At 50.5% G+C, this 25,913-nt stretch overlaps 1 protein-coding gene across 2 annotated transcripts; it reads right to left on the reverse strand.

Annotated features, from left to right (window-relative positions):
* Positions 1–1,384: 1,384 nt before the first annotated feature.
* Positions 1,385–24,500, reverse strand: PTPN20 (protein tyrosine phosphatase non-receptor type 20). Of its 2 annotated transcripts, XM_006118146.5 has the most exons (14): positions 24,446–24,500; positions 21,130–21,216; positions 20,646–20,710; positions 18,935–19,096; positions 18,158–18,326; positions 16,020–16,108; positions 13,949–14,022; positions 11,524–11,639; positions 8,791–8,939; positions 7,680–7,770; positions 6,507–6,841; positions 4,837–5,052; positions 4,535–4,597; positions 1,385–2,774 (listed from the first exon to the last, which is right to left on the reverse strand). In XM_006118146.5, exons 1-14 carry the CDS (start codon positions 24,498–24,500, stop codon positions 2,694–2,696), a joined length of 1,752 nt encoding a protein of 583 aa, XP_006118208.3. In that variant the 3' UTR covers positions 1,385–2,693. The 2 variants fall into 2 exon arrangements, with proteins under 2 accessions (XP_006118208.3, XP_089636162.1); XM_089780036.1 differs by lacking the exon at positions 24,446–24,500 and having other exon boundaries at positions 21,130–21,442.
* Positions 24,501–25,913: the final 1,413 nt, after the last annotated feature.

The raw sequence follows: 25,913 nt of genomic DNA on the forward strand, positions 1-25,913 counted from the left end.
TATTTCCTGCTCCAGTCCGACTTCTCCCGCAGGGAGAGCTCTCCCGCAGCGTGCTGTCCAGAGAGCTGAAGGCTGGCTCTGTGGCAAGGTGCAGCCTTACCACTGCGGTACATTTTGCCTGAGGCCGGATGGCAGGACGGGACCCACCTCTACAGCACTTGCCACGGAGGTTACGCTACCGAGGAATCAGGCTCGGCCATTGGAGGAACTCCGGGATTGCTGGACTGGATCACATCCCATCTGTCCAGCCTTCTAGTGGCCACAGCTGCTTCAGAGGCAGGCACAAGAAATGCCACAAATGGGCAGAGGTAGGGCAGTTTGCCCCCAGGGAATCACAAAGATGTAGGCACATCACGAGTTCATTGAGTCCACCCCTCGTGCTAAGGCAGGATTAGGTAACCCTGGCCCGGAGGAGACAGGTATTTGCCTAACCTCTTAAAATCCTCCAATCACAAAGATTCTACAACTTTCCTTGGCAACAGTCTACTGCGCGACTATCCTCGGAGCTAGGCTTCCTTCTGACCCCCATGTTGTTTTATGCCTAAGGCGGGGGAGGGTGGGCTTATATTGCTCCCAAACCGCTTGCTGGTAGTTTAAACTTTGCTATTATTGCATCTATTTCATATCAAGAGACCGAAATGAGACACAAGCCACTGGTTCCAAACTTCTCTTACTTTAATAGCCCTGTAAAACAGGAAACGTGTACGTTCAAACACCTGCAAAGCTGATGCACGTGTAAAAAGTGGAGCAACACGGGGCTGTCTTTACAAGTCCAAGAGGTTTGTTCACAGCCATCTCCGTACAAAGTCCAGAGCGTTTCTATTGCAAAACTGGTTTGAATCGGTTTACTATAAAAAGTGAATTGTGCAATAGGTGGTGCAATTTTATCTTACATTGCGATGCATGCACAGTGCGGTAAATAACACCAAAGTGAAAGGCCAGGACCAAATAGAGGTAACAGATTTATGAACATTCATTTGGCTAATGATGCTTGACAGATCTGTGCAAATAGCTGCTACTCTAGATGACGCATGCGGAGTGAAACAAATGGAGAATGATGCTTTCTAGAAGGCTTAATTCATTCACGATAGAACACCAGGTTCTATTCTCATTTACAGCAGTGTCATTCTGGAGTTGTGCCAATGACTTAATAGACATTCTGGATTTCTAGCACTGTCACTCACTCAGCATCTGGCTCATGCTGTAAACGCTACTCCCAAAAGTTACCCCTGGGATAGCTCCGTGTAGCTGGGGGAAGAAAGCAAAAATTGGCCTGGAATCTCAGAATAATTTCATAGGGATGTATTTTTTTGAAAGTTGGGTTTTAAATTGTATTTAATGCCATAATCCTCCTGTGCCAAAAATCTATCACTCGGATCCACAATAAAATGAAACAAGAGTCTTTATTATTGTCTTGTAGCTCAAGGAGTGGTTTTGTATGCCAATACCTCTTAACATGACTACTACCATCTTGAAGTCAAAGAAGCAGTTTTTATACACACATCACTGTTAATATATTTCGCCACTGTGTTGCCTGCCTTGACGGAAGAGACTCTTCTGTTGCATAGCTAAGAATTCTACATCCGTAAATAGAGCCCTCTAGGCAAATGAGTTACAAGAATATTCTAACAGTATGCAATTTGCAAACATGAAAAATGAACTCCACCGCGCCCCAGGCTGGGAGGCAGGTAAGATATTCCAGAATGCTTCCCAGTTTAATGCAGATTTCAGCCTCGCAGGGGGAACAGGAGATTTCGGCGCAAACCAGAATTCACAGAAAGTGAACCAGCTTTCGCAGATTCTAGTCAAATCGAGCTATTTCATGCTGTTGAAGGACCAGATTGTGAAATCGATGGGACTTTTCGTCAGCTTGAATTGGAGCTGGATCAGGCAGGCCCTAAATAAGGGATTCTTAGGGAGCAACTCAGTGGGGAGGGAAGAATTGCATGTTTAACGGGACAGTTATTGATACACATGCTCCCAAAGCTGGTTAGTAACCCTTTCCCTTTGACATGAGTGAAGAGCGAAAGAAGTTAATGATCTCACCTAGGCTGACATTGCTGGGGGAAAGTTGCTCCCGTTCCAATTGTTTGAGCTCTCTGCCTGCTCTGAAAGTGGCTCACTAGGGCTTTGGGGTCATGTCCCTCCATCAATTCCTTTACCCAATGGCAGCGGGATCCCTGAAGCTAGGCTGACAGCAGGAAATGGCTCGAAGCTGTTCCAGCCACCAGCAGCAAACAAACCGGCTCCCTTGCTTGAGAGCATCCCTGAGGGCTGAGAATACTGATTCGAAACACAGGAGCAAAAGTCTGGAGCGGCATGAGAGACCGACGCCCCTGAGCTTGACACAGTCATGTCTCGGGGTTCCTAGCTGCCCCTCAGATAGTAAAGCTAACCGGGTACCGCGGCAGTCCTTGATGGTACGTCACTCCAGGGCCACCTACCAGAGTTACTCTCCTGGCCACGTTAGGCGGAACATCCACATGACTCTTACCAGGTGACACGGACAGTCCTCAAGCCAGCGAGCCAACGTATAAATAATTGACCAGCCTACGTTCTGGGGGTTTAGAAATGCTTTAGAAATCAACGGTTCCTGACGCAGCGCGCCAGGCAAGAGGGCACGTGGTACAGCACCTGCCCATGCCGGACCGTCAGAACACGGCTCCCGGAAGGTGGGCTCTCCAAGGCGGCTCTTACTGCAGGAGATCGGCTTCCCTGGTTTCGATGTTTTGCAGCACTTGCAGCGCTACCTCGTAGCAGAACAGGTACTGGTCCTGGCATGTGGAGACAGAAACCAGCACGCAGGCACCCTGTTACATTGCGGACACACATCCAGAGAGGCCTGGAGGACTGGCTGGCCTGGGAGGGCGACTGTACCGTGCACATACTCTAAGGCTGCAGGAAACTCGGGGTGCTCCCCCTCCGCCCCACTCACTCCTGAGGGCCTGTCTCTGGAAAGGCGGCAAACATTCCTGAGTACGGCTGGACAACGGGCCTGTGGGGGCTAGGCACTGCCTCCCTTACCCCTGCCTCAGTCGCTCCTAAGGCAGGCACTCAGCCGTCTTCTCCCCCCTGGAAACTCATGGCCGAGCAGGGGTGACTGAGTGGTGGCCTGAACTGAGTTTTTCCCACCTTCCTGCTGCCCCCCCTCCCCAGGATTCAAGCCCGCTTTAAGGGCTGGCTCAGCCTATTACCTGTCCTTTGTAAAGAGCACACTGGCCCCCTCCTGGCTAAGGAGTCTGGGGAGTGTCGCCTACTCCGCTGTGCCCATCAAAGGGCGGGACACTCTGTGACCCCGGGGATCCCTCCCCCAGCATTTCTGTGGCCAGATTCTAGCAGCTTTGCACGACTGGGACCAGTCATGGAGGAAGGTACCAGCCAGCCTGAGCGGCAGTGGGAGAACTGGGCCTTCAGGCCAGTGCTTCATTCGAATGGAGGAGGGGCTCAGACAATTGTTTTACTTCCGCAATGGATGCAGCAAACCCACAGGGGGGCCAGGCCTCTGAACAGCCAGGCCCAGAGGGGCCAGGACTATGACCATGAAGGCCCAGAGGGGCGGGGTTATGAACGGCCAGGCCAAGAGGGGCGGGGTTATGAATGGCCAGGCCCAGAGGGACCTGGACTATGACCATGAAGGCCCAGAGGGGCGGGGTTATGAACGGCCGGGCCCAGAGGGGCGGGGTTATGAACGGCCAGGCCCAGAGGGACCAGAACTATGACCATTAAGGCCTAGAGAGGCGGGGTTATGAATGGCCGGGCCCAGAGGGGCGGGGTTATGAATGGCCGGGCCCAGAGGGGCAGGGTTATGAACGGCCAGGCCCAGAGGGACCAGGACTATGACCATTAAGGCCCAGAGGGGCGGGGTTATGTACGGCCGGGCCCAGAGGGGCGGGGTTATGAACGGCCAGGCCCAGAGGGGCGGGGTTATGAACGGCCAGGCCCAGAGGGACCAGGACTATGACCATTAAGGCCCAGAGGGGCGGGGTTATGAACGGCCAGGCCCAGAGGGGCGGGGTTATGAACGGCCGGGCCCAGAGGGGCGGGGTTATGAACAGCCAGGCCCAGAGGGACCAGGACTATGACCATTAAGGCCTAGAGGGGCGGGGTTATGAACGGCCGGGCCCAGAGGGGCGGGGTTATGAACGGCCGGGCCCAGAGGGGCGGGGTTATGAACGGCCAGGCCCAGAGGGACCAGGACTATGACCATTAAGGCCCAGAGGGGCGGGGTTATGAATGGCCAGGCCCAGAGGGGCCGGGGTTATGAACGGCCGGGCCTAGAGGGGCGGGGTTATGAACGGCCGGGCCCAGAGGGGCGGGGTTATGAACGGCCAGGCCCAGAGGGGCGGGGTTATGAACGGCCAGGCGGGGCTTTGCTCTGGTAAGCCCTGGCACCAATTAAGTGCCACTTAAGGCCCCAGTTCAGCGAGGCACGTGGATACTTGTTTAAGTCTCATGAGCGCCGGTGGCAGCGCCCGTGCCTTGCTGAATCAGGGACGTTATACAGAGTTGGCCGACCTGGTGGCGGAGACCTTACCTGGGTTTGAATCATGCCAAATCTCTGGTGTCTGAGCTCTCTCACTATCTGCTTGACGTTGAACTGCCGGGAGAGAACAGGGTACGTCAGTGCCGGACAAGAGATTGAAAAGAAGGAACCATTCTCAATGAAGGGGCATAAGGCGTCTCCTCCTCGTTTGGCTATTAACTGTTACCGCCGAAGCCAACAGGAATCAGGACTTTCCACCCTTGTCTTTTGAAACCTGACCTGGGGCGAACTGTTGCCCCTCCACGAATAAGGTAGAGGGACCATTCGCTACGGCTTGGGTCAGACATACTCACACACAGATCCTTCTCAATGCAGCTCAGCAAAACATCGATACACAGCAGCACCCCGCTCCTTCCGATCCCAGCGCTGCAGTGGGCCGTGATGGGGCCCGTCTGGTGAATTTTTCTCATGTAGCGAACAAATTTGACAAGATGCTCTATCAGCCTGGGGGTGCCGTGATCCGGCCAGGTGGTGAACTGCAGGTGTCTGATGAAGCGCTTCTCTCCTGTCTGGAAGAGAGCGACCGCCAGCATGAAATTCATGATAGGGGGCAGGGAGTCACACCTAGAAAGGCAATCAGTGGTGCCCGTGGACTTCCTCAGCAGCCGTGCACTGTTGCACATGGGTAGGTGGCCGAGGGCTCCCAGAGGTTTCGCCCAGGCATCCCAGAAAAACAAATAGGTTCCTCGGGTCTGTGTCGGATCCCTTTGACACTAGCATAGAGTCACTGCCTGAGCACTGGGCAATTGCAGTGACTTTATATCTGAGCCCATAGTTCAAAGGGACTGCGCTAAACGTGTTCACAAAGCATACAGACAAATGCCAGGTATTGCAGCGTTTTCCACACTGTTAGTACCCATGATGGGCATCCTGGGATACTGGAGGACGAGAGTCATTCAATCCAGAATTCAAAATGAATCTTCGAGGCTCCAAACTGTTCCATTGACTCCCCCCCCCATAAGAGATCCCTCTATCTCGTGCCTCTGCCTAGGGTGGCTCCTGGAAGCCCTGCAAAGAGCATCCTACCTGGTTGTCTGTTCCAGGGGAAGTAGGAAGGACTGGACATCTTGCCCAGGAACCTGTTCTAATCCAGCAGGCTCAGGAATCTCCAAACATCTGGACATGCCATGTAGCTGCTTCTCTGAATGGAATGCAGACTGTCTAGCCATGCCACCAGTGATCATCTCCCCGCCATGCCTCTCCCCACACCGCTCGGTCCTTGCTGAGGACACAGTTTTATCCCGGTTCTCATTTGAGCACACCCTGCAAATGCCCTCAACTGCATTAAAGGCCTTCAGACCCTGTCCTGAAAACGGCATGGCCAGATCCACTGTTTCTGCCCAGAGGTAAGGCCAAATCCCTCGCTCTGTGGCACTCCTGTAATTCCAGTTCTGAGCAAGCGGAAAGAAGATCAGAACATGCTACGGAAGAAGCGTATTCAGCATTGCTCTAAATACTGTCAGAGAGACACAGTACGTAGCGCCCGAGGCCCCCTTGTCAAACATACAGGCTGTGTCTAGACTGACAAGTTTTTCCGCAAAAGCAGCTACTTTTGCGGAAAAACTTGCCAGCTGTCTACACTGGCCGCTTGAGTTTCCACAAGAGCACTGACGATCTCATGTAAGAAATCAGTGCTTCTTGCGGAAATACTATGCTGCTCCCGTTCGGGCAAAAGTCCTTTTGCTCAAAAGCTTTTGCACAAAAGGGCCAGTGTAGACAGCTGAGATTTGTTTTGCGCAAAAAAGTCCCGATGGCGAAAATGGTGACTGGGGCTTTTTTGCGCAAAAGCGCGTCTAGATTGGCACGGACGCTTTTCTGCAAAAAGTGTTTTTGCGGAAAAGCATCCTGCCAATCTAGATGCTCTTTTCCGCAAATGCTTTTAACGGAAAACTTTTCCGCTAAAAGCATTTGCGGAAAATCAAGCCAGTCTAGACATAGCCACGTAGAAATGCACTTAACGTACCTGCTTGTGAATTATTTCTATGATTCGGATGATGAAATATTCCAGGATCTGGTAGGTGTCCAGCCGCAGATGGAATTCACTGAGTTCTACAGCGTTCTGTGGAGGTTCCGGCCAGTATCGGTGACACTTGGCTTTCCCAAGCTCCACTTCTTTTGTCATCATGGCAATCACATTTGACTCGTTCTCCCAAATCATTTGCCAGAAATCAGCCACCGTGGACGGCAGAGGCCCTTGTGTGGAGATGTAGAGATACTCCTCCTCTCCGATGCGCGATCGGATGTAACTGGCATTAATGTAGCCCCTGTTTGCTCCAAGAGGGACCCGGGTGGCATCATCTGGACAGGAAGAAAAAGTCCTTTCAAGTTTTGCTTGTTCAGCGGGCGAGCTGAACCCATGCTCAGCACAGGACACAAGGAGAGTTTGCACAGCTGGGACTTGCATGTTGTCTCAGTCATATTTAAGGTGCTTTCGGCTGGCCAATACTGCTGCGAATAAGCAGTTCCTACAATCGTATTATAGACTCATCTCTTCCTGCTAGGAACTGTATTGTTTCTTTAGGGCACTTTGGTCACAACCTGACACGCCTTACAACAGGATCCTATGGTAATAGTGCAAAACGCTGCTGCTCAGCCACCATGATCTGAACCAGAACCATAGGATACTGGCAAGTTTCTAAAACACGGGGAGCCTTTAAACCTTGTAATATTTCTCCAAGATCCCAGCACACTGCACTGCAGCACAGCCTGCCTTTTTAATCCCACTGGTACGGGTCCCAAAGGGTACGTCTAAACTACATGGCTCCGTCGATGGAGCCATGTAGATTTGTTTGTTTGGCAAAGGGAAATGAAGCCACGATTTAAATAATCGCGGCTTCATTTAAATTTAAATGGCTGCCGCGCTGAGCCGACAAACAGCCGATCAGGGAATTTGTGCTTTGCTTGGATTGATCCAGAGAGACAGGCAGGGGCCCTTCTGGGAGCTAGGATCCACATCGCTGCAGGGGTCCAGCTCCCACAAACCCCACACGCTCTACCCACTGCCTGTGTAACAGATTCCACTGATTCTGGCGCCCCCGTGACAAGAGGAGGGGAGGGATTTTGCCACTATAACAGCCTACCAGCTGCTTTCCCTGGGCTCCCGTGTATGCCCAGAGTAGCTTTCGGCCCTGCTTACATGGAAGGATATCTCGGTATCTGTTCTTCTCCCTGTTTTCTGGCGCTTTCCCGACGCAGCAGCCATCGAGCGGCTTGATGAGTTCTAAAGCCTAGATCGAAAGCAGACGGACAAGACACTCAATTTCCTGCCTCCCACAAGAAGCTGCAGGGTCAGTATAAGGACTCACCATCAAGCTCTGTGACCTGTGGCCGGGGAACAGAGTTTTGTCTGGGATACGCTCTATATGCCCTCCTCTGCGTTTGCAGGGAAGATGAAGCAAGACGCTTTCTTTTGCCAGCTCCCACATCAGGGGTGGGGAACCTCAGGCCCGGGGGCCGGACGCAGCCCCCTGCTTGTCTGGATAGCCCCCTCCCCAGCATTGGGGAGCCCACGTTGGCGCCCTGCTGTCCCACCCGTGGGGCTAGAGCACACAAAAATCTACTCGGCTGGGCCCCCTAGGCACTGGTGTGCGGGGGCATGTGGGGAGTGGTGTTCTCCTCAGCTGGGGGCCACGTCAGTGTGGGGGTGGATTGTGTGTGTATTTGGGTTTCTGCTTCTCATTTGTGTGCAGGCCCCCGACTGATTTTTCAGGGGGTCAGCACCCCCCCAACCCAAAAAAGGTTCCCCACCCCGTCCCAAAAGCCTCAAGAGACCCAGTGACATTCTTCAGCTGTGTCACAAAGATCAGTTTCCGGTCCAGTGCCCTGGCAGGGGTTTCTCAATCGGATGCCACCCCTGGAGGCTCCCCGACACAACAGCACAACAGAGCTGAGAGGACTCTGCTGAAAAGGGCACACACCTCAGGTGTGTTGTCTGGGGATGTTTGAATCCCGCCCAAGCCAATAGGATCTAGGGAGACAGGCTGTCAAGGTGACTGAGCCCTCCCCTGCCTGGAAAAGGGAGATCTGCATACGTAAGGTCTCCTCTGGGCACACGTCATGGGGCACAGTCTAGCTGGGAGCGATTCCCCGACCCCGTGGAGTCCGAAAGGACCATCCGCACCCACAGGTCTCTCCTGCAGCCGGTGGGGACCTGCGAACCTGGGACAGGTTGGGTTCTCTCCTGCCCAGCTCCCTTTCCCAGCCCAGCCAAACACTTGGGCTGGTGAAAGTGAATTAACGCATCTCACCACAAACTCCTTCAGGGTCTCTTGCTCCTCAATCTGGCGCTGGAGGCTCTGGATCAGGCCTTTGAGACGCGAGCGCAGACCTATCCCCGTCGTGGCTGGCGTGATGTGAGTCAGCTCCGTCAGCTCCTCTTCGGTAACAAGGATGCTGCCTAGGCCGTGACAGCAAAGAGGAGAGTTCAAGCCTCGCTTTAATTCCTGCAGCGCAGTGGGCACACATGGCTCGGCGGGGATTATTCGTGCCCAGCGCCTTTTGCCACCTACTTTGTAGACGCAGAATCCAGAAGCAGGTTTTCAACCTACTTTACGTTTCCAGCTGACACAAGCACAAGTCAAAATCCCAGATCAAAACACTCCCAAATTCCATGCAGGCTGGACCATGAGCCAAACACCGTAGCTCTCGGACAGGAGTGATTTCTGAAACCAGCCTAAATACAATGTGACTGCAGAACTGTACACGTCAATGCCTGCTTGCACTGGTGCAATGACCACACCCACCTCTTCGTTGGAAATCATCTAATTTCTACTGCTCCCTGTGGTCCCTCTCCTGGGGCTAGGGAATAATCTCTGTGAATTAACGGTTTTCTCCAAGTCCAAAAATATCTTGGTCTCCTTTTTTCACCTCTCCAATAAAAATCATCTCCTCTGCAGAAGTGGGGTTTACCTGTGAAAACTCACAATACCATGGATGTATATATCCTGTTAGTCTCTGTTACTCACGACACCATGGAGGTATATATTCTGTTAGTCTGTTACTCACGACACCATGGATGTATATATCCTGTTAGTCTCTGTTACTCACGACATCATGGATGTATATATCCTGTTAGTCTGTTACTCACGACATCATGGATTTATATATCCTGTTAGTCTGTTACTCACGACATCATGGATGTATATATCCTGTTAGTCTGTTACTCACGACACCATGGATGTATATATTCTGTTAGTCTCAGTTACTCACGACACCATGGATTTATATATCCTGTTAGTCTCTGTTACTCACGATACCGTGGATGTATATATCCTGTTAGTCTCTGTTACTCATGATACTGTGGATGTATATATTCTGTTAGTCTCTGTTACTCACGATACCGTGGATGTATATATCCTGTTAGTCTCTGTTACTCACGATACCGTGGATGTATATATCCTGTTAGTCTCTGTTACTCAAGATACGGTGGATGTATATATCCTGTTAGTCTGTTACTCACGACACCATGGATTTATATATCCTGTTAGTCTCTGTTACTCACGACACCATGGATGTATATATCCTGTTAGTCTCTGTTACTCACGACACCATGGATGTATATATTCTGTTAGTCCCTGTTACTCACGATACCGTGGATGTATATATTCTGTTAGTCTCAGTTACTCACGACACCATGGATGTATATATCCTGTTAGTCTGTTACTCACGACACCATGGATGTATATATCCTGTTAGTCTCTGTTACTCAAGATACGGTGGATGTATATATTCTGTTAGTATATATTCCACAAGGAGTAATGGTAGTTCGAATTAGGATCTTTAATTTGAACTACCTACTCCATGCCGCGTGTAGCCGTGGGCATGGAGTTCGGACTAAGGGGGATTTAAAAATGGCAGCTCCCAGGAACATGCAAATGAAGCCCAGGATATTTAAATTCCAGGCTTCATTTGCAACTCTGGTTGCCCTCATTTGCCTACCTAGTTTGAACTAACAAGCTAGTGTAGACATGCCCTCAAGGACTTAGTTCGGATTAACTGTTACTCCTCATTCCACAGGGACTCCTTAGATTAACTTTAAACTCAGTTAAAAGGACTTAGTTTGGATTAACTTTAAACTGCCGCGTGTAGCCGCGGGCAGTTCATTCTAACTAAGGGAGATTTAAAAACAACGGCCAGATGGGAACATGCAAATAAAGCCCGGGATATTTAAATCCTGGGCTTCATTTGCAACTCCGGTGGCCTGATTTGCCTACCTAGCTTGAATTAACGAGCTAGTGTAGACATACCCTGAGGGGCCACAGGATCACTCATTGTTTCTAAAGTTACAGACTCCCTCGGCTGCCCCTCTGAGGCTAGGAGGACAATACTGTCTCTCTTCGGACTGCTGGTCACAAGAGATTCTGGGATGAATTAAAATACAGGACTATGTAGCACTTTAAAGACTAACAAGATGGTTTATTAGATTATGAGTTTTCGTGGGCCAGACGTACTTGGAAGTGGGTCTGGCCCACGAAAGCTCATCATCTAATAAACCATCTTGTTAGTCTTTAAAGTGCTCCATAGTCCTGTATTTTTCTTCAGCTACACCAGACTAACACGGCTACATTTCTATTACTATTCTGGGATGAATTAGTTTGTGGCTTGTACCCGAGGGGCTAGTCTGTATCTGCAAAACCAGTGCTGAGTTTGCAACCTTGCCTTGTACTAGAAACCATCTTAAACCATTCTGTGTCTTTGCTTTGCATCCGGCTGCAACGTGCCCGCGCCTCACTTGGTGTTCTCGCCGAAGCTCACGAAAGCTGACGCCCAAATAACTCTATTAGTTTTAAGACGCCATGGGAGTCCTCAATGTTTCTCACGTTGCAAGGGTGTATACTGATGGACCAGGGCAAGCTAGGTTCTATTCCTGCCACTGCGGGGAAGCTCCAATGGCCACAACATACGGATTTGTGTTCCAAGCAGGCATAGGGAGATAGAGGGCCAGTATGCTGATGAAAAGAGAGAGCCTTTCACACATTTACCTTTGGGTTCGATAGAAATCCTCCGGGACACATCTTTCTCACTCAGCCAGCTGTAGGTCTCCGATTCCTGACTCTCTGTTCTGAGGGTGCTTTGGTGCGCCAAGTATCTTGATGATCTGTAAACCAACACTCAGATCACATTCTTGTTGGGAGCAGGCATCCCTGGGACAGGGAAGGGTTTGAGTTCTAAGCTCCTTTTTTAACCGCTCAACGCTTTCACCAGCTTTTCATTTTCAGGCACTGTCATGAGTTTTAAACGTCAGAAGTCTGCTGCAGCAAAGGGTCCTTTGCTCTGGCATAGTGTCTGTTAATACAGCAGCTAACAGTATCCATTGTTAACTTTATGGAGCTCAATTTTTAAAGGGTCTAGGAGGCCTTATATAAAAGTCAAAACAACTCTTTAACAACAGCCAGAGCATAGCAAAGTTACAAGCAACTGAAAACGGAGTCTTACAATACAGGAAAGCCTACTTTAGCTAATAGGAAAATCTGGTAGGGCCTCCTAAAATAAATATAACTCCTGTGTATTATAGCCTGGAACAGAGATAGTCCTGAATTGAGTCACAATCCAAATACCTCTTAATTTTGGAAAGTGTGGGCCTGAATCCAAACTTTGAACAATGCAATGAGCCAACCAAAACCCCAGATCTAAATCACACTAAAGTTTGGGGAAGTCTGGTTCAAGAGCCACACTTTTAGCTGGGACCAAGTTCTAGCGTAAATGGCAGATTCTCTGTAACTGGAGTTCAGCGACTCAGCCAGAGGCTAGGGGTCTGTCCAGGAGTGGCCCGAGGCCGGCTGTGGCAGCTGGCACCCCAGGCGGAACACGCAATCGGTGCCCCCGCCTGAAGGGCCGTCAATGGACTGATGTCATCAGGCGCCCTGGATGGCAGCACCCTAGGCAGCGGCCGAGTCAGCCTATAGCCACGGGCCACCCCTAGGTCTGTCGCAGGAGTGGGTCGGGGACGTTCAGTGGCCTGCAATGTGCAGGAGGCCAGACTAGATGACTATGATGGTTCTTTCTGGCCCTGAAGTCTATGGCTGTGTCTACACTGGCATGAATTTCCGGAAATGCTTAAAACGGAATACTATTCCGTTTTCAGTTTTTCCGGAAAAGGAGCGTGTACATTGGCAGGCTGCTTTTCCAGAAAAGCCCTTTTTCCGGAAAAGCGTCTGTGGCCAATGTAGACGTGCTTTTCCGGAAAAGAGCCCCGATCGCCATTTTCGCGATCGGGGCTTTTTTCCGGAAAAGACTACTGGGCTGTCTACACTGGCCCTTTTCCGGAACAGTGTTCTGGAATAAGGACTTATGCCTGAGCAGGAGCAGAATAGTTTTTCCAGAATAGCGGCTGATTTTGTACAGTAGAGCATCGTTGCTTTTCCGGAAATTCAAGGGCCAGTGTAGACAGCTCGCAGCTTATTACGGAAAAGCGGCTGATTTTCCAGAATAAGTGGCCCAGTGTAGACACAGCCCTCGTGTCTGGTATAGAAGATAAGAAACTTTAGCTCATCTTGAATTTCAACAGTCCACAATGAAAGGTCACTAGCAGGTCACACAAGAGCCACGTTCTGAACTACACAGAGACCAATACCAGATGCAAATATTTGTGTTCATAGTCGTTAATTTCCCACAACCCCCCCACCCCAATTCTTGTACCTCCACGGTCAAGAAAATCACATCCCATTTCTTTCTCTGCTTGTGTGAGGGACGGCCTCTGCTGATTGGGTGGAAAATGCAGCCCACCCAAACGTTCTACCAAAATTGCAGCTACAGACTTTGGAGGCTATGAAAGTAGCTGATTAACATTTTCTTTTCCAACTCCTGTCTGTGAGAGTCTGCATGAAAGGGCCAACAATTTATTCAACCAACTGAACTCCTTTTGCTGTCTGTGAATTACCCACAGACAGACGCCGGCCTTTATGATTTTGTTTGACATTTGACGAACGACTTCTACAAACATATGTCAGTCAATGGGCGGCGCACACCAATTCATTCATTAGTCACGCTCTATGATGGCAGGTCCCTGTCTGCTTTGGGTCACTGATTCGATGATTTCCAAGGTAGAGCCAAGCAGCACCAGAGACACTCAGTGATGTCAATGGCAGCTGATGCTGCTTAACATGCAAGCCAGACCATCTGGAGCTGCACAGACAATATAAATCTTGACATGGTTTTTGCAAGAGGATAATATGCCCCCATGTCCTTGCCTAAATTCTCCCTCCTATCACTTTGGGGAGGGGGGGGGGACTTGTCAGCATCCTCCCTCCAGAGGTAGCTGCATTTCAGTGGTGGTGAATGACTGTAGCTTAGAACTAACTATAGAATGGGTGGTGTTAATGTATGATATTAAGGTGGCTTCAAAAGTGAAACAACCAACCGACCGTGTTTGTTTGTCATGAATTTTAATGGGCTGGATAGTCTGACCTTTCTGCATCTGCCTGATACTCCAGTTCACTTGATGGACTTTGCAGGGACGAATTGAGGGCACTTCCTGAATCCTGTGGGAACCAAATAAAAAACCTGTGAGAGGACGCATGGAGAATATCATTAACTTCCTTGATACATTTACTTTTCATCTGACAAACACAGGTCCCTTGTCAATGCCAGGAAATGGAAAGGTGAAGCACAGCTTCCCCATCAAAGATAACTCCACAAATCTCAATTGGGCATTGAAGGATCCACTCGGCGTAAAAAGTCTCGTCAGCTGTAGTTGCAAGCTCCTCAACAAAGCAGACATCTGTGTGCAAGCGCACCACCTAGCTCGCACCACGAAGGTGTGGAGGGAGTCACAGTAGATATTCCTCTCCGCTCTCACAAGGAGAGTACAACCACTTGTGGGATTTATGAGCCATGCCATGCTCTCTGTCTCCCAGGCACTGTATTAATTGGCAGCAGGAAGTGACACTAAATGAGCATGAACTACTGGCAATAAGTTGCGTTTGATCCAGGCACAGCAATGCCAGCTGTTAGTGTCACAGTGCAGCTGGTCCATGGAAGGAACACGTGACTGGCAGAGAAAGCAGACACTTGATTGCCCTCCAGATGGCGGAGAGCGTGGCTGATTGTGTCGTGTCAGAATAATCATTGGAGTGTGCATTTAGATTATGATATGAACATCTGCCTTTCTCATATGCAAGTTGCTCCGTCTGGATCGTAACGTTTGAGATTTACTTAGATTTCAGTTCAGGGTGGATTTACACACATTCTTTGCCTACTCTGTATTGCAGATGCACTCAGAAAACCACCTTTGCCTGTTACAAAGTGCAAACTGTGGAATCTGCAAAAAGACCTTTACAAAAGTCACCATTTCTGCCTTATTGCCATATATTCAAGCTTACTTTCCCCCCTCAGAAATGCAACAAAAAAATATGAATTCAGTAATCCAATTTCTACATCTACCAACCAAACTGAGTGGAGAAAACCATGGGGATTTCTGTTGGTATTTTAGCAGAGAAAAACTATTTTCCTTTGCTCCTTTATTCATCCATATTTCTCAGTTTTTTTGTCAGTTCCAAAAGCTACCTGTTGGGAGCAAAGGGGAGCAGTGGTTTGGAAAGTAAAGGATATACACTATCACCTGTGACTGGTCTCAAGACATGCTGAAAACAGACAAGAATGAGACATGAGTTTTAGGCTCCTAACTTACAGGTGAATTTAACGATAAGCATCTGCTTTGCTGAAAAGGAGGGACTTAGCCATATGTTTAAAATTAAACAAGTGTTTTAATACCTTGCTAATTCAGGATTTCCTTTTATTTTGGGGGCTTGCTGATTTGCTAGGTCATAGGTGTGATTCTATATTTTGGTGATCTCAGACTGCTAAGTTACAATCTCCATTCTAATCCTTTGCTCAAAATTTTATTCAAAACTTTCCTCCCACACTGAAATTTTCCAAGCTCAATTCAACTCAAAGATGCTTTTTTTTAATATGAGTTAAATTGGTTGAGATTTTTTTTATGATTTGAACATGGAAAAAGTTACAGTTTTGGTCCTATGTTTTGATCAGCAATTTTGCAGCTGGATAACTCAAAAATGGCCGAAACTACAAAACTTGGCATGTTCTGTAGTCCTTTCTGAGGCTTAGATACCAAAGCAAATTTGAGAAAGTGTAAGTGTTTAAAGGCAGAAACAGGAGGTCAGGAAGGTGAAACTTTTAATATGTATTCAATTTAAAAAAAAACCAAAGTTAAAAGAACCTGAAGGTCGCAAAGTCAGCCATTCTGAAGTTAGGAAATGCCAGAATTAAGGTTTTTTATGCAATTTCAATTCAGCCCCTTTGTGTGTCTGCACCATGAGACAGTCTTTAATTACATGATCCTGTGCTGTGTTTATTCCATATGAAGCCTCATTTAAGCCTATAATAGCCCATTCCCTTCCTCAGGGTGTATTGTTTTACAGAGGGGTGGCTCGTTAACTGATTTCCTTTCCCCAAACCCATGCCGCTGAGAAACCTGCAAACAGGCAGCCAGGTAGCATCTCTAGAAACTGCACTTCACCTTGCTGCACATCTGGCTGGCTTCCTCTTCCGCTCCTCTGATAGCAAAGGCGTGCTTGGCTCTTAGGTTCCCCGTGCCGCCTGGTTCATCTAAGCGCACGAGAGGGAGAGCAAAGAAAGGTCTTTAGGATCGGAGAGGCGAGAAGTACGTACACAGAGGTGTATACATCCTCTTCGGAGCAGGGTGACGCGGGCAGCTGAGCCGCCGTCGTGGGAAGCCCAGCAGCAGAGAGCTGCAGAAGCAAGCACTGGCTGTAAGCCCCCGACTCTGGGCAAATGACCTGCTGCCCCCCCTCTGCCCAGCTAGCACGCACAGGGTGCAGTCCTGCCCCATGGGAAGTCAATGCCATGGGCTTTGTGGGTGCAGAACCTCCCCCGGGCTGCGTATCTGCCGGCTCGTCCCCACTGGAGCCGAGAGGCGAACAGGTCACCCCTGCCTGCCAGGCCAGCACCTAACACAGCTTGCAAGCCTGATGGAGAAGCAACTTTTAATGTGGCTTGTAGCCAGGGCCGTGCCCTCAGCCTGACGCTTCCTTCATCTGGACTGGGAAAGAGAATGTAAACCAACCGTGCCCTAAATCTAACCCCAATTCCCAGGGGTCACCTGGGCGCCATCTCCCTCATGGGCAGCCTAGCCTGATGGACCCCCGCCCCGTCCGTCCCGCCTCATTCCTCAACTGCCGCCAACTGTCACGCCCTCTGGTAGAACCTTCTCCGTGGGTCTCTGTGACATCGCCGGCTGGCATTCCCAGCACCCAGCCTGGTGCACCGGCAGGACAAGATGGGCAGCATCAGGGGAAGGATGGGCCAGAGGTTAGAGCCCCAGCCAGGCACTCAGGAGATCCGCGTAGGATTCCTTGCTCTGCCACAGCCTTCCCGTGTGACTCCGGTCACATCACTTCGTCTCCCAGTGCCCCACTACCCTACCTCCCCGGAGTGCTGCTGAGAGGAGAAATACACTGCCGGTTGGTTCTTCAGATGCCAGGCTGACTGGAGCCTGGGCCTAGACAGACTGAGGGAATTACTAGCCACCCAGAGCCGACAGAAGGCGCGGATGTCAGAATGAGCAGACTGAGTGTAGACATGGCTAACAGAAGGGTCGTGAGCGAGGGAATAAAGGCTCCATGTGGATGATAGCAGCAGGGAAGAAAAGGAAAACGGGCCCCTCTTTCTGGGTAGCAAGATGAAACTGCATCTAGATCTAGGGACTAGGAAATGCTTGCGAGGCTTTCTAGAAAACCACCATGCTGCAAGGTCCTTCTCCCCGCACAGTGCGCCAGCACCAGGCGAAAAGCACCAGTCGCTTGTCCTTTGAGCTCAGCTATTTCTACTTTCTTTGATGAGCAAGCCAAAACACGGCCAAATAACGATCAATCCAGAGCTCAGATCCCATCGTCTCCTGGAGCGCAAAAGCTTTGGGGGATATCCAGGGTGATTTTTGGACCATTTATTGGATCATGAACCAACAAGGCTGACTCGGGGACATCAGTTAGATGCTAAATGGCCAGCTGTCCATGTACACTGCCACCACTGTGTATGTGGCTAGTGCAATCAGTGTGTGCAAATTCTACGAGTCATGCTCTCTCGGCCAGCAAAAACATTGGTGTGCGTGGAAGCAAGAATTAGGACCATGGATCTGATATCCAAGGGCTGATTCTTACCCCCATGACACCTGCCTGCACCCGCTGAGGAACTTAATCAGCTGCCAGGCGTCTTCTCGGGCAACTTAGAAATTTGGGTGGTAGAGAACAGACCCCGTGACAGTCCCCCCGCCCTCCCCCCATTGCTAGCCTCTGGCACAGGGAACGTGGTAAAAATGTCTCTGTGCTCCAGCTATTCCCAGCTATGGGAACAGTCCCCTGAGAACAGAAGAAACCAGCGCGAAGGCAGAGCAGCCTGAAGCTGCTATAACTTTGCCTCCAACCATCCCCACCGTAAAGCCATCTTGGCCTGTTCCCTGCCAAGCACTGCTTGGCTGAGTGGAGAATCCGGGCCTGGGGCCTCCATTTTACTGGCACTCACAGTGTTGTCAAGGAGGAGCGACTCCTTAGAAGTCAAGGGGGCTAAACTGGGATCACTGAGAGTCGAGCCAGAACTCCCCCCACCTCCGTGAACGTGCGAGAAGGGGGCGGAGCTTACCCGGCTGTGCCGTTGCGCTCTGGAGGGAAGGGGTCTCGCACGGGCGGCCGGAATAAGCCCAGTGCAAAGCCGCGCTCCGGCAGACAGTCAGCTGGACGGTGCCTCGCGCCTTGCGTAAGAGGTCGATCACCGTATTGCGCGTCAGGCCTGACACCAAATCCCCGTTCACCTGCAAAGCACCAATGCTAAAGGCCTTTACCGCCCCGGCGCAGAGGGGCTGATCGCATCACACGCCGGCTGATCACATCACACGCCTGCAGCTCAGCGCTGTCAATAACCCATTAGAACCCCTCCGAGAGGAAGGCTTCAGTGCTGTGCGCCTCGGAGGGTTGTGCTGCCAGCAAGAGGGCGTGTGTGTGTGTGTGTGTGTGCGTCAGACACAGCCACCACCCCACCGGATCGGTCCCCCCTTCCTCCCGTCTCCCCACACCTCCCATCTCCACTGCCCCCGCCCAACTCGGTACTGATGCAGAGGGTGGGGGAGAAATGGCAGCTCCAGCTGGCACAGGCCCCTTGCGGCTTGGCCAGACGCCTGGCCCCTCAGCCAAACTTGGGGAGCGGGAGGAGAGGGGAACAGCTCGGGCCAGGGAGTGGAGCAGAGTCAGCAACACCCCACCCCACTAGCCTTCCCAAAGTTCGGACGTTTGCCCCTCGCGGCAGGCCGCGGGGAGCCCCAGGGAATCCCGGTCAGCGTTTGCTCGTGACTGCACAACCTGCTGCCATCTCTCCTGGGAGCGGCAGAGCAATCCAGGCCGACGCAGCCCCGCCCCGCGTTACCTTCAGTAAGATGTCACCCACTCGAAGCCTCCCGTCGAGATCGGCGATGCTGCCTGGGCTGATGGCTTTAATGAGGACAGCCCTGCCATTCCTGCCGCCTACCAGCGCAAACCCCAGGCTCCCGTTGGCGGCTTTCTCCAACTCAATCTTAATGATGCAGTCCTGCAATACAGAAGGGTCCCGCTCAACGCGGAGCCAGGTGAAGTGACAGCGGCTGTGCCTAGACTCCCTGGTGTTCTGTGGGGTGAAGGGCACCGTGCGTGTGCTTTACCGTCGGCACTCGGGGACGGTATAATGTAGCAACGCGTCCTGTGAAACGGCAGCTGCTCCCTTGGACCAAAGGGATAGTATGACCGAATTCTCTGTAGCAAATGAAGTTATTCAAAACCAATTGAAGTGCCTTGAGGGGAAAGGCCACCCCCAAAAACAACGCAAGGCAAAGTCTAGCTCAGCGATCCTTCTCTAACAGGCCCAATTCACCACTTTCACGTATGGGCACGTCACACACCTCTCCAATACACACAATAAACAACACGCAACACGGCCTCTCCCCTGGACCGTAATGCAAAACATAAGCTTCAGCACCACCACTGTGCATGTCTGTGAGGCATCTGTGCACTGCTGGACCGTATGATGAGTTGCTTTCACAGGCAGACCTTTGAGGTCAGAGCCACGGTTTTGCAGACAAATGTAGATCAAGTGCAGTGCCCTGGAAACGTTTACGTTTTGCTCCTGAACAATAGGGAGAGTACACTGATTTTGAGGCACATTCTCTAGCCCTTGTTAGACTCTCTTCACTCGAAAGGACAAAGAATTGCTCTTTAACGTGCTTCCTGGATAGTCACTGCTGATTGAGGGGATGCACGAGAAGCTAGTGATGGCAGGGTAGCTCTTCCTGGAGTTTGGTGGCTGAATTTTAACAAGATGCTTCCAGAAGCCCCCTCCAAAAGATCATCCCCAAACAACGGGGCAGTTTCCATTCCAGGCCACTTTGCAGCCCTGGCATTTTTGCAGAAATGGGTTTCTGCCGGGAGACTTGGGAAATGCCGTCCGTTTCAGGGGGAAGACTGATCGTCCTGCAAACACACATCTGGACACTCAATGCGTCACACACCCCACCTCCTCTGCCGGCCAGTCAGACTATTTTTAAGGGAAAGCCATTTTGGCCCAACAATGTTTGTACAATTGTACAGCTGCACCACACTCGACTGGTTTGACAATCTCACGATGAAATGCAGAACTCTGGAGTTCCTGGGAGTTCGGGAGACTCTCACACTGGGAAAATGTTTCCCAGGCCTCAGTTGCGTTTATTTCCGCAGAATCACCAGCCGTACCACCAGATCTCTAGCATCTGTGCTGTATCCTTGATCCTGAGAAGAGCTAGAACCTCTATGTGCCTTGTGGGCGCTCCCGAAAAGGCACTGTGTGTAATCCGGGGGTTGTATACTGCCTTGCTAGTAATACAGTGACATTACACATACAAACACAACAGCAGAGGGACTCAGGCCTGTGAGCCATTCAGCACCTCCAAGTCGGTGACCGCTCTGTACCTCACAAGCTGAGGCCGTCGTCGAATATGCTCACGCTTGCAAAGTAAGAGAAGATGAAGCAAATATATTCAGTAGAAAATCCCGCTACAGAAAGTAAAATCTGTATGGAGATCCTTGCACTCGGCAGGCTGCACCACAAACTCGTTAAAACCACGACTTACCTCGTTATCTGCTGAGTCCGATGTGCATTGCTCCCCACCGCCGCTTCCCTCCTCTGCGTGCTTTGCTGCGAGAGAGCAGGAAGGGTTCTTACAAAGCTGGATTAGTAGCAGGTTTTACCGGGTCACACTGGACCTCACACGACTATTAGACACAAGGCAAGTTCTTGTTGGCACTCGCAAAAGGCCAGCACCACAAACTCACTCTGCACTTACACAGTTTGCTGGTTCGGTTCCACGTCTTGAGCTGTTAACTGAACCTCTCCTGTTCTCTTACCTCCCACATAGCAGTTTCCCCAGCAACCCTCATAGCTGCACATCACAGGCTCAGAGGCATCAGTTGGATAACTGATAGCACCCAAACATGTTCTCTGATACTCCGGGGGGGCAGTTTTGCTGACTAATAATTAATCTTTTCCTGCCAATTGTCTTGCAGAAGGCATGAAACTACAAAGTCAGACCGAGAAATGCAAAGTAATTTCCTTACTAGGTTGACTGGGTAGATGTTGATCTTGGAGACTCACATTTTCATTTGAGAGTGATACTTTGACTTCCTCTGGTTCAGCAGGTGACCCTGAAAACAAGCATGTAGATTTGCCATAGCTGGTAGGCACCCCGCTTAGCGTAACGTATGTGAGGGAGCACAGACGAAGGTTTAGATTAGCCAACGAAATGTCTGGACTCCTAGATTCTAATCTCCGCCCCAATACTCGAGTGCATTTACACTGCAATGAAAACCCTGTAGCTGGCCTGTTCCAACATGCTCGGGTTTGCACGGGGCTCATGGCTGTGAGGGGGGAGGGTCCTAGAACTCCGGTTCCAGTCTCGTGTGTCTAGCTGCTGACACAGAGTCCCTGTTCTGTGCTGAAACTTCCCCATTTGCACCATGGTATAATTAGTACTTGCATCACTCCGGGGAATGTCGTGCATCTTAATCACCGTAATTAACAGTTTTTAAATGCTGACAAGAAGCACAGGGCAAAGTTAATGTTATCTTTGGAGAGGGGGGTGTTGAAATACAGCAGATCGTTTAGAACAACCTACAGGCTTGATTTAGATATATGCGGCAATAGAGAATGCGGTTAATAGCTCCAGGTGGTCCAATGGCCGCATTGTTAAAAATGTGCATCTTATTCCTAGTCTGAATTTTTCTAGTGTTAATGTCCTGTCATTGGATCTTTTTATACCTCCGGCTGCTGGACTGAAGAGTCTTTTATTTTCAGCTGTTTGTTCTTCATGCGGATGCTTCTAGACAGGGCTGGCAACAGACTTCTCAGGCCCTGGCCAATGGGGCGGGGCTCGGCTCCAGACCTCTTGGAAGGGCGGGGCCTCAGACAGAAGGGGCGGGGCTAATGGCATGCTGTGATGGGGCGAACAAGCCCCACACTAAAGGGCTGGGAGTAGCCCAGGCCCAGCTGGCTGAAAGGGCCCCGCCCTTCCACCCCTGCTGGGCATGCTCCCAGCCGGGCCAGTATATAAAGCAGGCAGTGGCCCAGCAGAGGGGAGAGCAGCTAGAGGTCAGGAGGAGCCAGGCTGCAAACCCAGTGCTCCTGCGGCAGCTCGGACTCAACTGAAGGCGGGCGTGGGACCCGGGAGGGAAGCTGGTCCCAACCCCGCGGAGTAACGGGCACGCCTACCCTGCCAAGCCAGCCCCGGTAAGGAGCGCCGCACAGGCGGACAGGCTACGAAAGGGGGTGCTGGGGTGGTAGCAAGCGGCCCAGGGCAGAGGTTTCCTAATCCAGCTTGGTGCATAGCGGCTGGATTCCCCACCAAGCCGGCAGGGCCCTGGGCCGGGACCCGGTGGAGAGGGAGGGCCCGGGTCCCCCTACCACCCCTTGCCACACCTGGGGAGTCACTCGGGCCTGGAGAGGCTTTTCCCCAGAACTAGGCCGGGGTACCGTATATGCCCTGGGAGCAGGGCCGAGACTTTTGGGGATTTGGGGTACCGTATATGCCCTGGGAGCAGGGCCGAGACTTTTGGGATTTGGGGTACCGTATATGCCCTGGGAGCAGGGCCGAGACTTTTGGGGATTTTGGGTACCGTATATGCCCTGGGAGCAGGGCCGAGACTTTTGGGATTTTGGGTACCGTATATGCCCTGGGAGCAGGGCCGAGACTTTTGGGGATTTTGGGTACCGTATATGCCCTGGGAGCAGGGCCGAGACTTTTGGGATTTTGGGTACCGTATATGCCCTGGGAGCAGGGCCGAGACTTTTGGGATTTTGGGTACCGTATATGCCCTGGGAGCAGGGCCGAGACTTTTGGGATTTTGGGTACTGTATATGCCCTGGGAGCAGGGCCGAGACTTTTGGGATTTTGGGTACTGTATATGCCCTGGGAGCAGGGCCGAGACTTTTGGGGATTTTGGGTACCATATATGCCCTGAGGGAAGGGCCTGGACCAAGACACAGGCCAGTAAAAGGGGGCCGCAACCCCCGTCAGGGACGTCCCCCCGACACATGCCTTTTGCATGACCTGGACTGTACCATGCGGGATTCTCGCAGCAATTTAAAGGGCCGGGGGAATCGTTTGGGATTAGAAGAAGACGCCATCAAGGAGATGAAATGTAGTGTGTCTTTATGTTGCTTGTCATCACAATAATACATGTGTGGGGAGCGGGGAGAGTCACTGGGAACCTGCCTGCTGTGCAAACATCCTGAGAATGTTTGTCAAAAGCTAAAGTCTCACTAAGAAGCTCCGGTGAGAAATGTTGGCCCAGATGTGACCGTTTTCAGGCCTGCCTCGTGTGGGTAAAGATTTCAGATGCTCAGTTCACTTAGGCCTCACCGACAGTCACTTCTTGCACCAATGTAACTAAAACAGTTGAAAACCAGATTGTTACATTCATGCAGCCCCCAATGACTCGGATAATGTGCTGGAGAGCATGCTCCTAAAGTCCTTAGATGACACCAACCTGGGAGGATTAGAATTCAAAACCACCTTGACAAATTGGAAAATTGGTCTGAAATCAACAAGATGCAATTCAATAAAGACAAGTGCAACGTACTGCACTTAGGAAGGAAAAATCAAACGCACAATTACAGAATTGTGCTAGCTAGTGATAGTACTGCTGGAAAGGATCAGGGTGTCATAGGGGATCACAAATTGAATACGCGCCAACAACGTGATTCAGCTGCAAAACAAAAGGGATATAATTTGGGAGTTTATTAATGGGAGTGTCGTATGTACGACATGAGAGTCAATTGTCCCATTCTGCTTGGCCCTGGTGAAGACTCAGTTTGTCTTGTCTCCGGTTCTGGGTGCCATATATGAAGAAAGATCGGTGAGAGTCCAGAGAGGAGCAGCAAAGATGATACAACGTTTAGAAAATCTGATCTACGAGACGAGGTTAAAAAATTGGGCACCTTTAGCCTTGAGACGATAAAAAAACAGCTGAGAGGGAACCTGATAACAGTCTTCAAATACGTGAAGGGCTGTTATAAAGAGGACAGTGATCAATACGTCTCGGTATCTGGTAAAGTTAGGACAAGAAGTAATGGGCTTAGCCTGCAGCAAGGGAGTGTTAGGTTAGATATTAGGAAAAGCTTTCCCGTTGTAAGGGCTGGGACAGGCTTTCGAGGGAGATTGTGGCATCCCCATCATTGGAGGTTTTCAAGAGCAGGCTGGACAAACACCTCTCGGGACTGTCTAGGTTTACTTGGCTCTGCCTCAGTCCCAAGGAGTGGATGTGATAATCTCTTGAGGTTCTCCCCATTCCTACCTACATTTCTCTGAATTCGTGATTCCCACATTCAGGCCTGGGATGGGAACCCACAAATGAAAACAACCCTCGCATTACTTACTGTTCTGCTGCTCTCTGGGAACCACGGGGCTGCCGTTTCTGCAAAACAAGGACATGTTCTGAACGTCACGAGCGCCAAGCTCTGTAATGCGTTTGTGAAAACTGTCCTTGTAAGAGGCATGCAGTTCAGTGCTATCTTTTCACACCGGTACTTCTCCCATTTGGCTATTTTGAAAGCGGCAATTTATAAAGAACTTGCCTTCCATTAACGTGGATTCTTATTCCATATTTGCCCTACACCAATGCACCATAATTGTCTATGGTTGAGAGACAAAGCATGTGTTATGTATGGTCTGTGCCAACGTAGGACTGCTCCACAAGGCTCCAACCTCCGTTCCCTGTCTGTAATAACCCTTCATTTCATTTACTCTTTGCCTGGCTTGTCCAGTTACATTGCAGGCTCTTAAGAACACGGGCCTTCTCTTACTATGTGCATATACATCTGGGTTGGGGTCTGTAAGTGCTACTTTAATGCAAGCTGGAGAATAATAGTAAATGATTCATAGGAATCCTGTTGAGCGTACTGCAACAGACTCCCGGCAGTCAGCTCTTTAACTCTTTGGGGGGTGTATCTATGATTTGATTTTCCACCTGAGATCCGTAGGAGTTGTTTACGTCTATCATGCCTGTGCACACGCTTCATTGAACCAGGGACCCAGATAAATGCAAAGTGCAGTGGAGAGCAGACATGAGATGCCCCCAGCTGCAGCTTAGTGTCCCACAGTATGAATTAACTATTTGTGCAATTCTGCCGGAAAACTATAAAACCACGGGTGGCTGTGGTAAGCGACCCAGAGTTCCCAAGCATGGACAGTTGCCTGCCTGTAACTGCGTCTCTGAGAAGATACAGAACCATCTGGAACAGATTTCTACTCTCTGGGCTATGGTAGAGGAAGGAGGCAGGATTTGCATGGTTCCACTGCATAGGCCATTCTGAAACGGGGAACTGACTCATTCCTGAGACATACCCATTGGCGCTGGTGAGGGAGAAGGTCTGTGACCCTTGAAATCATCCAAATTCATTGGTAGCCACTTCCTCTAATAGTAGGTGCTATCAATAGGAACTAGGAATATCTGGTTAAACTCTTACATCCCTGCTCTGGAGCCTTTTTGAAAACTCACTGTCATATTAGCTACCCTCTGGTCATCTGGCAGGGACCCTGATTTAAACAATAATTTACATATCACAATTAGTAGTTCTGCAATTGCTCATTTGAGTCCCTTCCAAACTCTTGCGTGAAGTTCTAAAATCGAACAGTGCAGAATGGATTCTGTCAGACTTCTCCTCTTCGAGCGGGTGTTCTTGGGCAACAGGATTAAGCTGTCCTGAAGCCAGATTTAAGGAACAGGAAGTTTTTCATTGACCGTGTGCTGTTCTTGGCCAGTAAATACATTTCTGGGTAAAAGCACTGCAGGGAATTTCACCTGGGCTGCGTCTAGACTGGCAAGTTTTTCTGCAAAAGCAATTG

The sequence above is a fragment of the Pelodiscus sinensis genome, chromosome 8, assembly GCF_052426305.1.
Source record: "Pelodiscus sinensis isolate ZL-2025 chromosome 8, ASM5242630v1, whole genome shotgun sequence".
Taxonomy (NCBI): Eukaryota; Metazoa; Chordata; order Testudines; family Trionychidae; genus Pelodiscus; species Pelodiscus sinensis.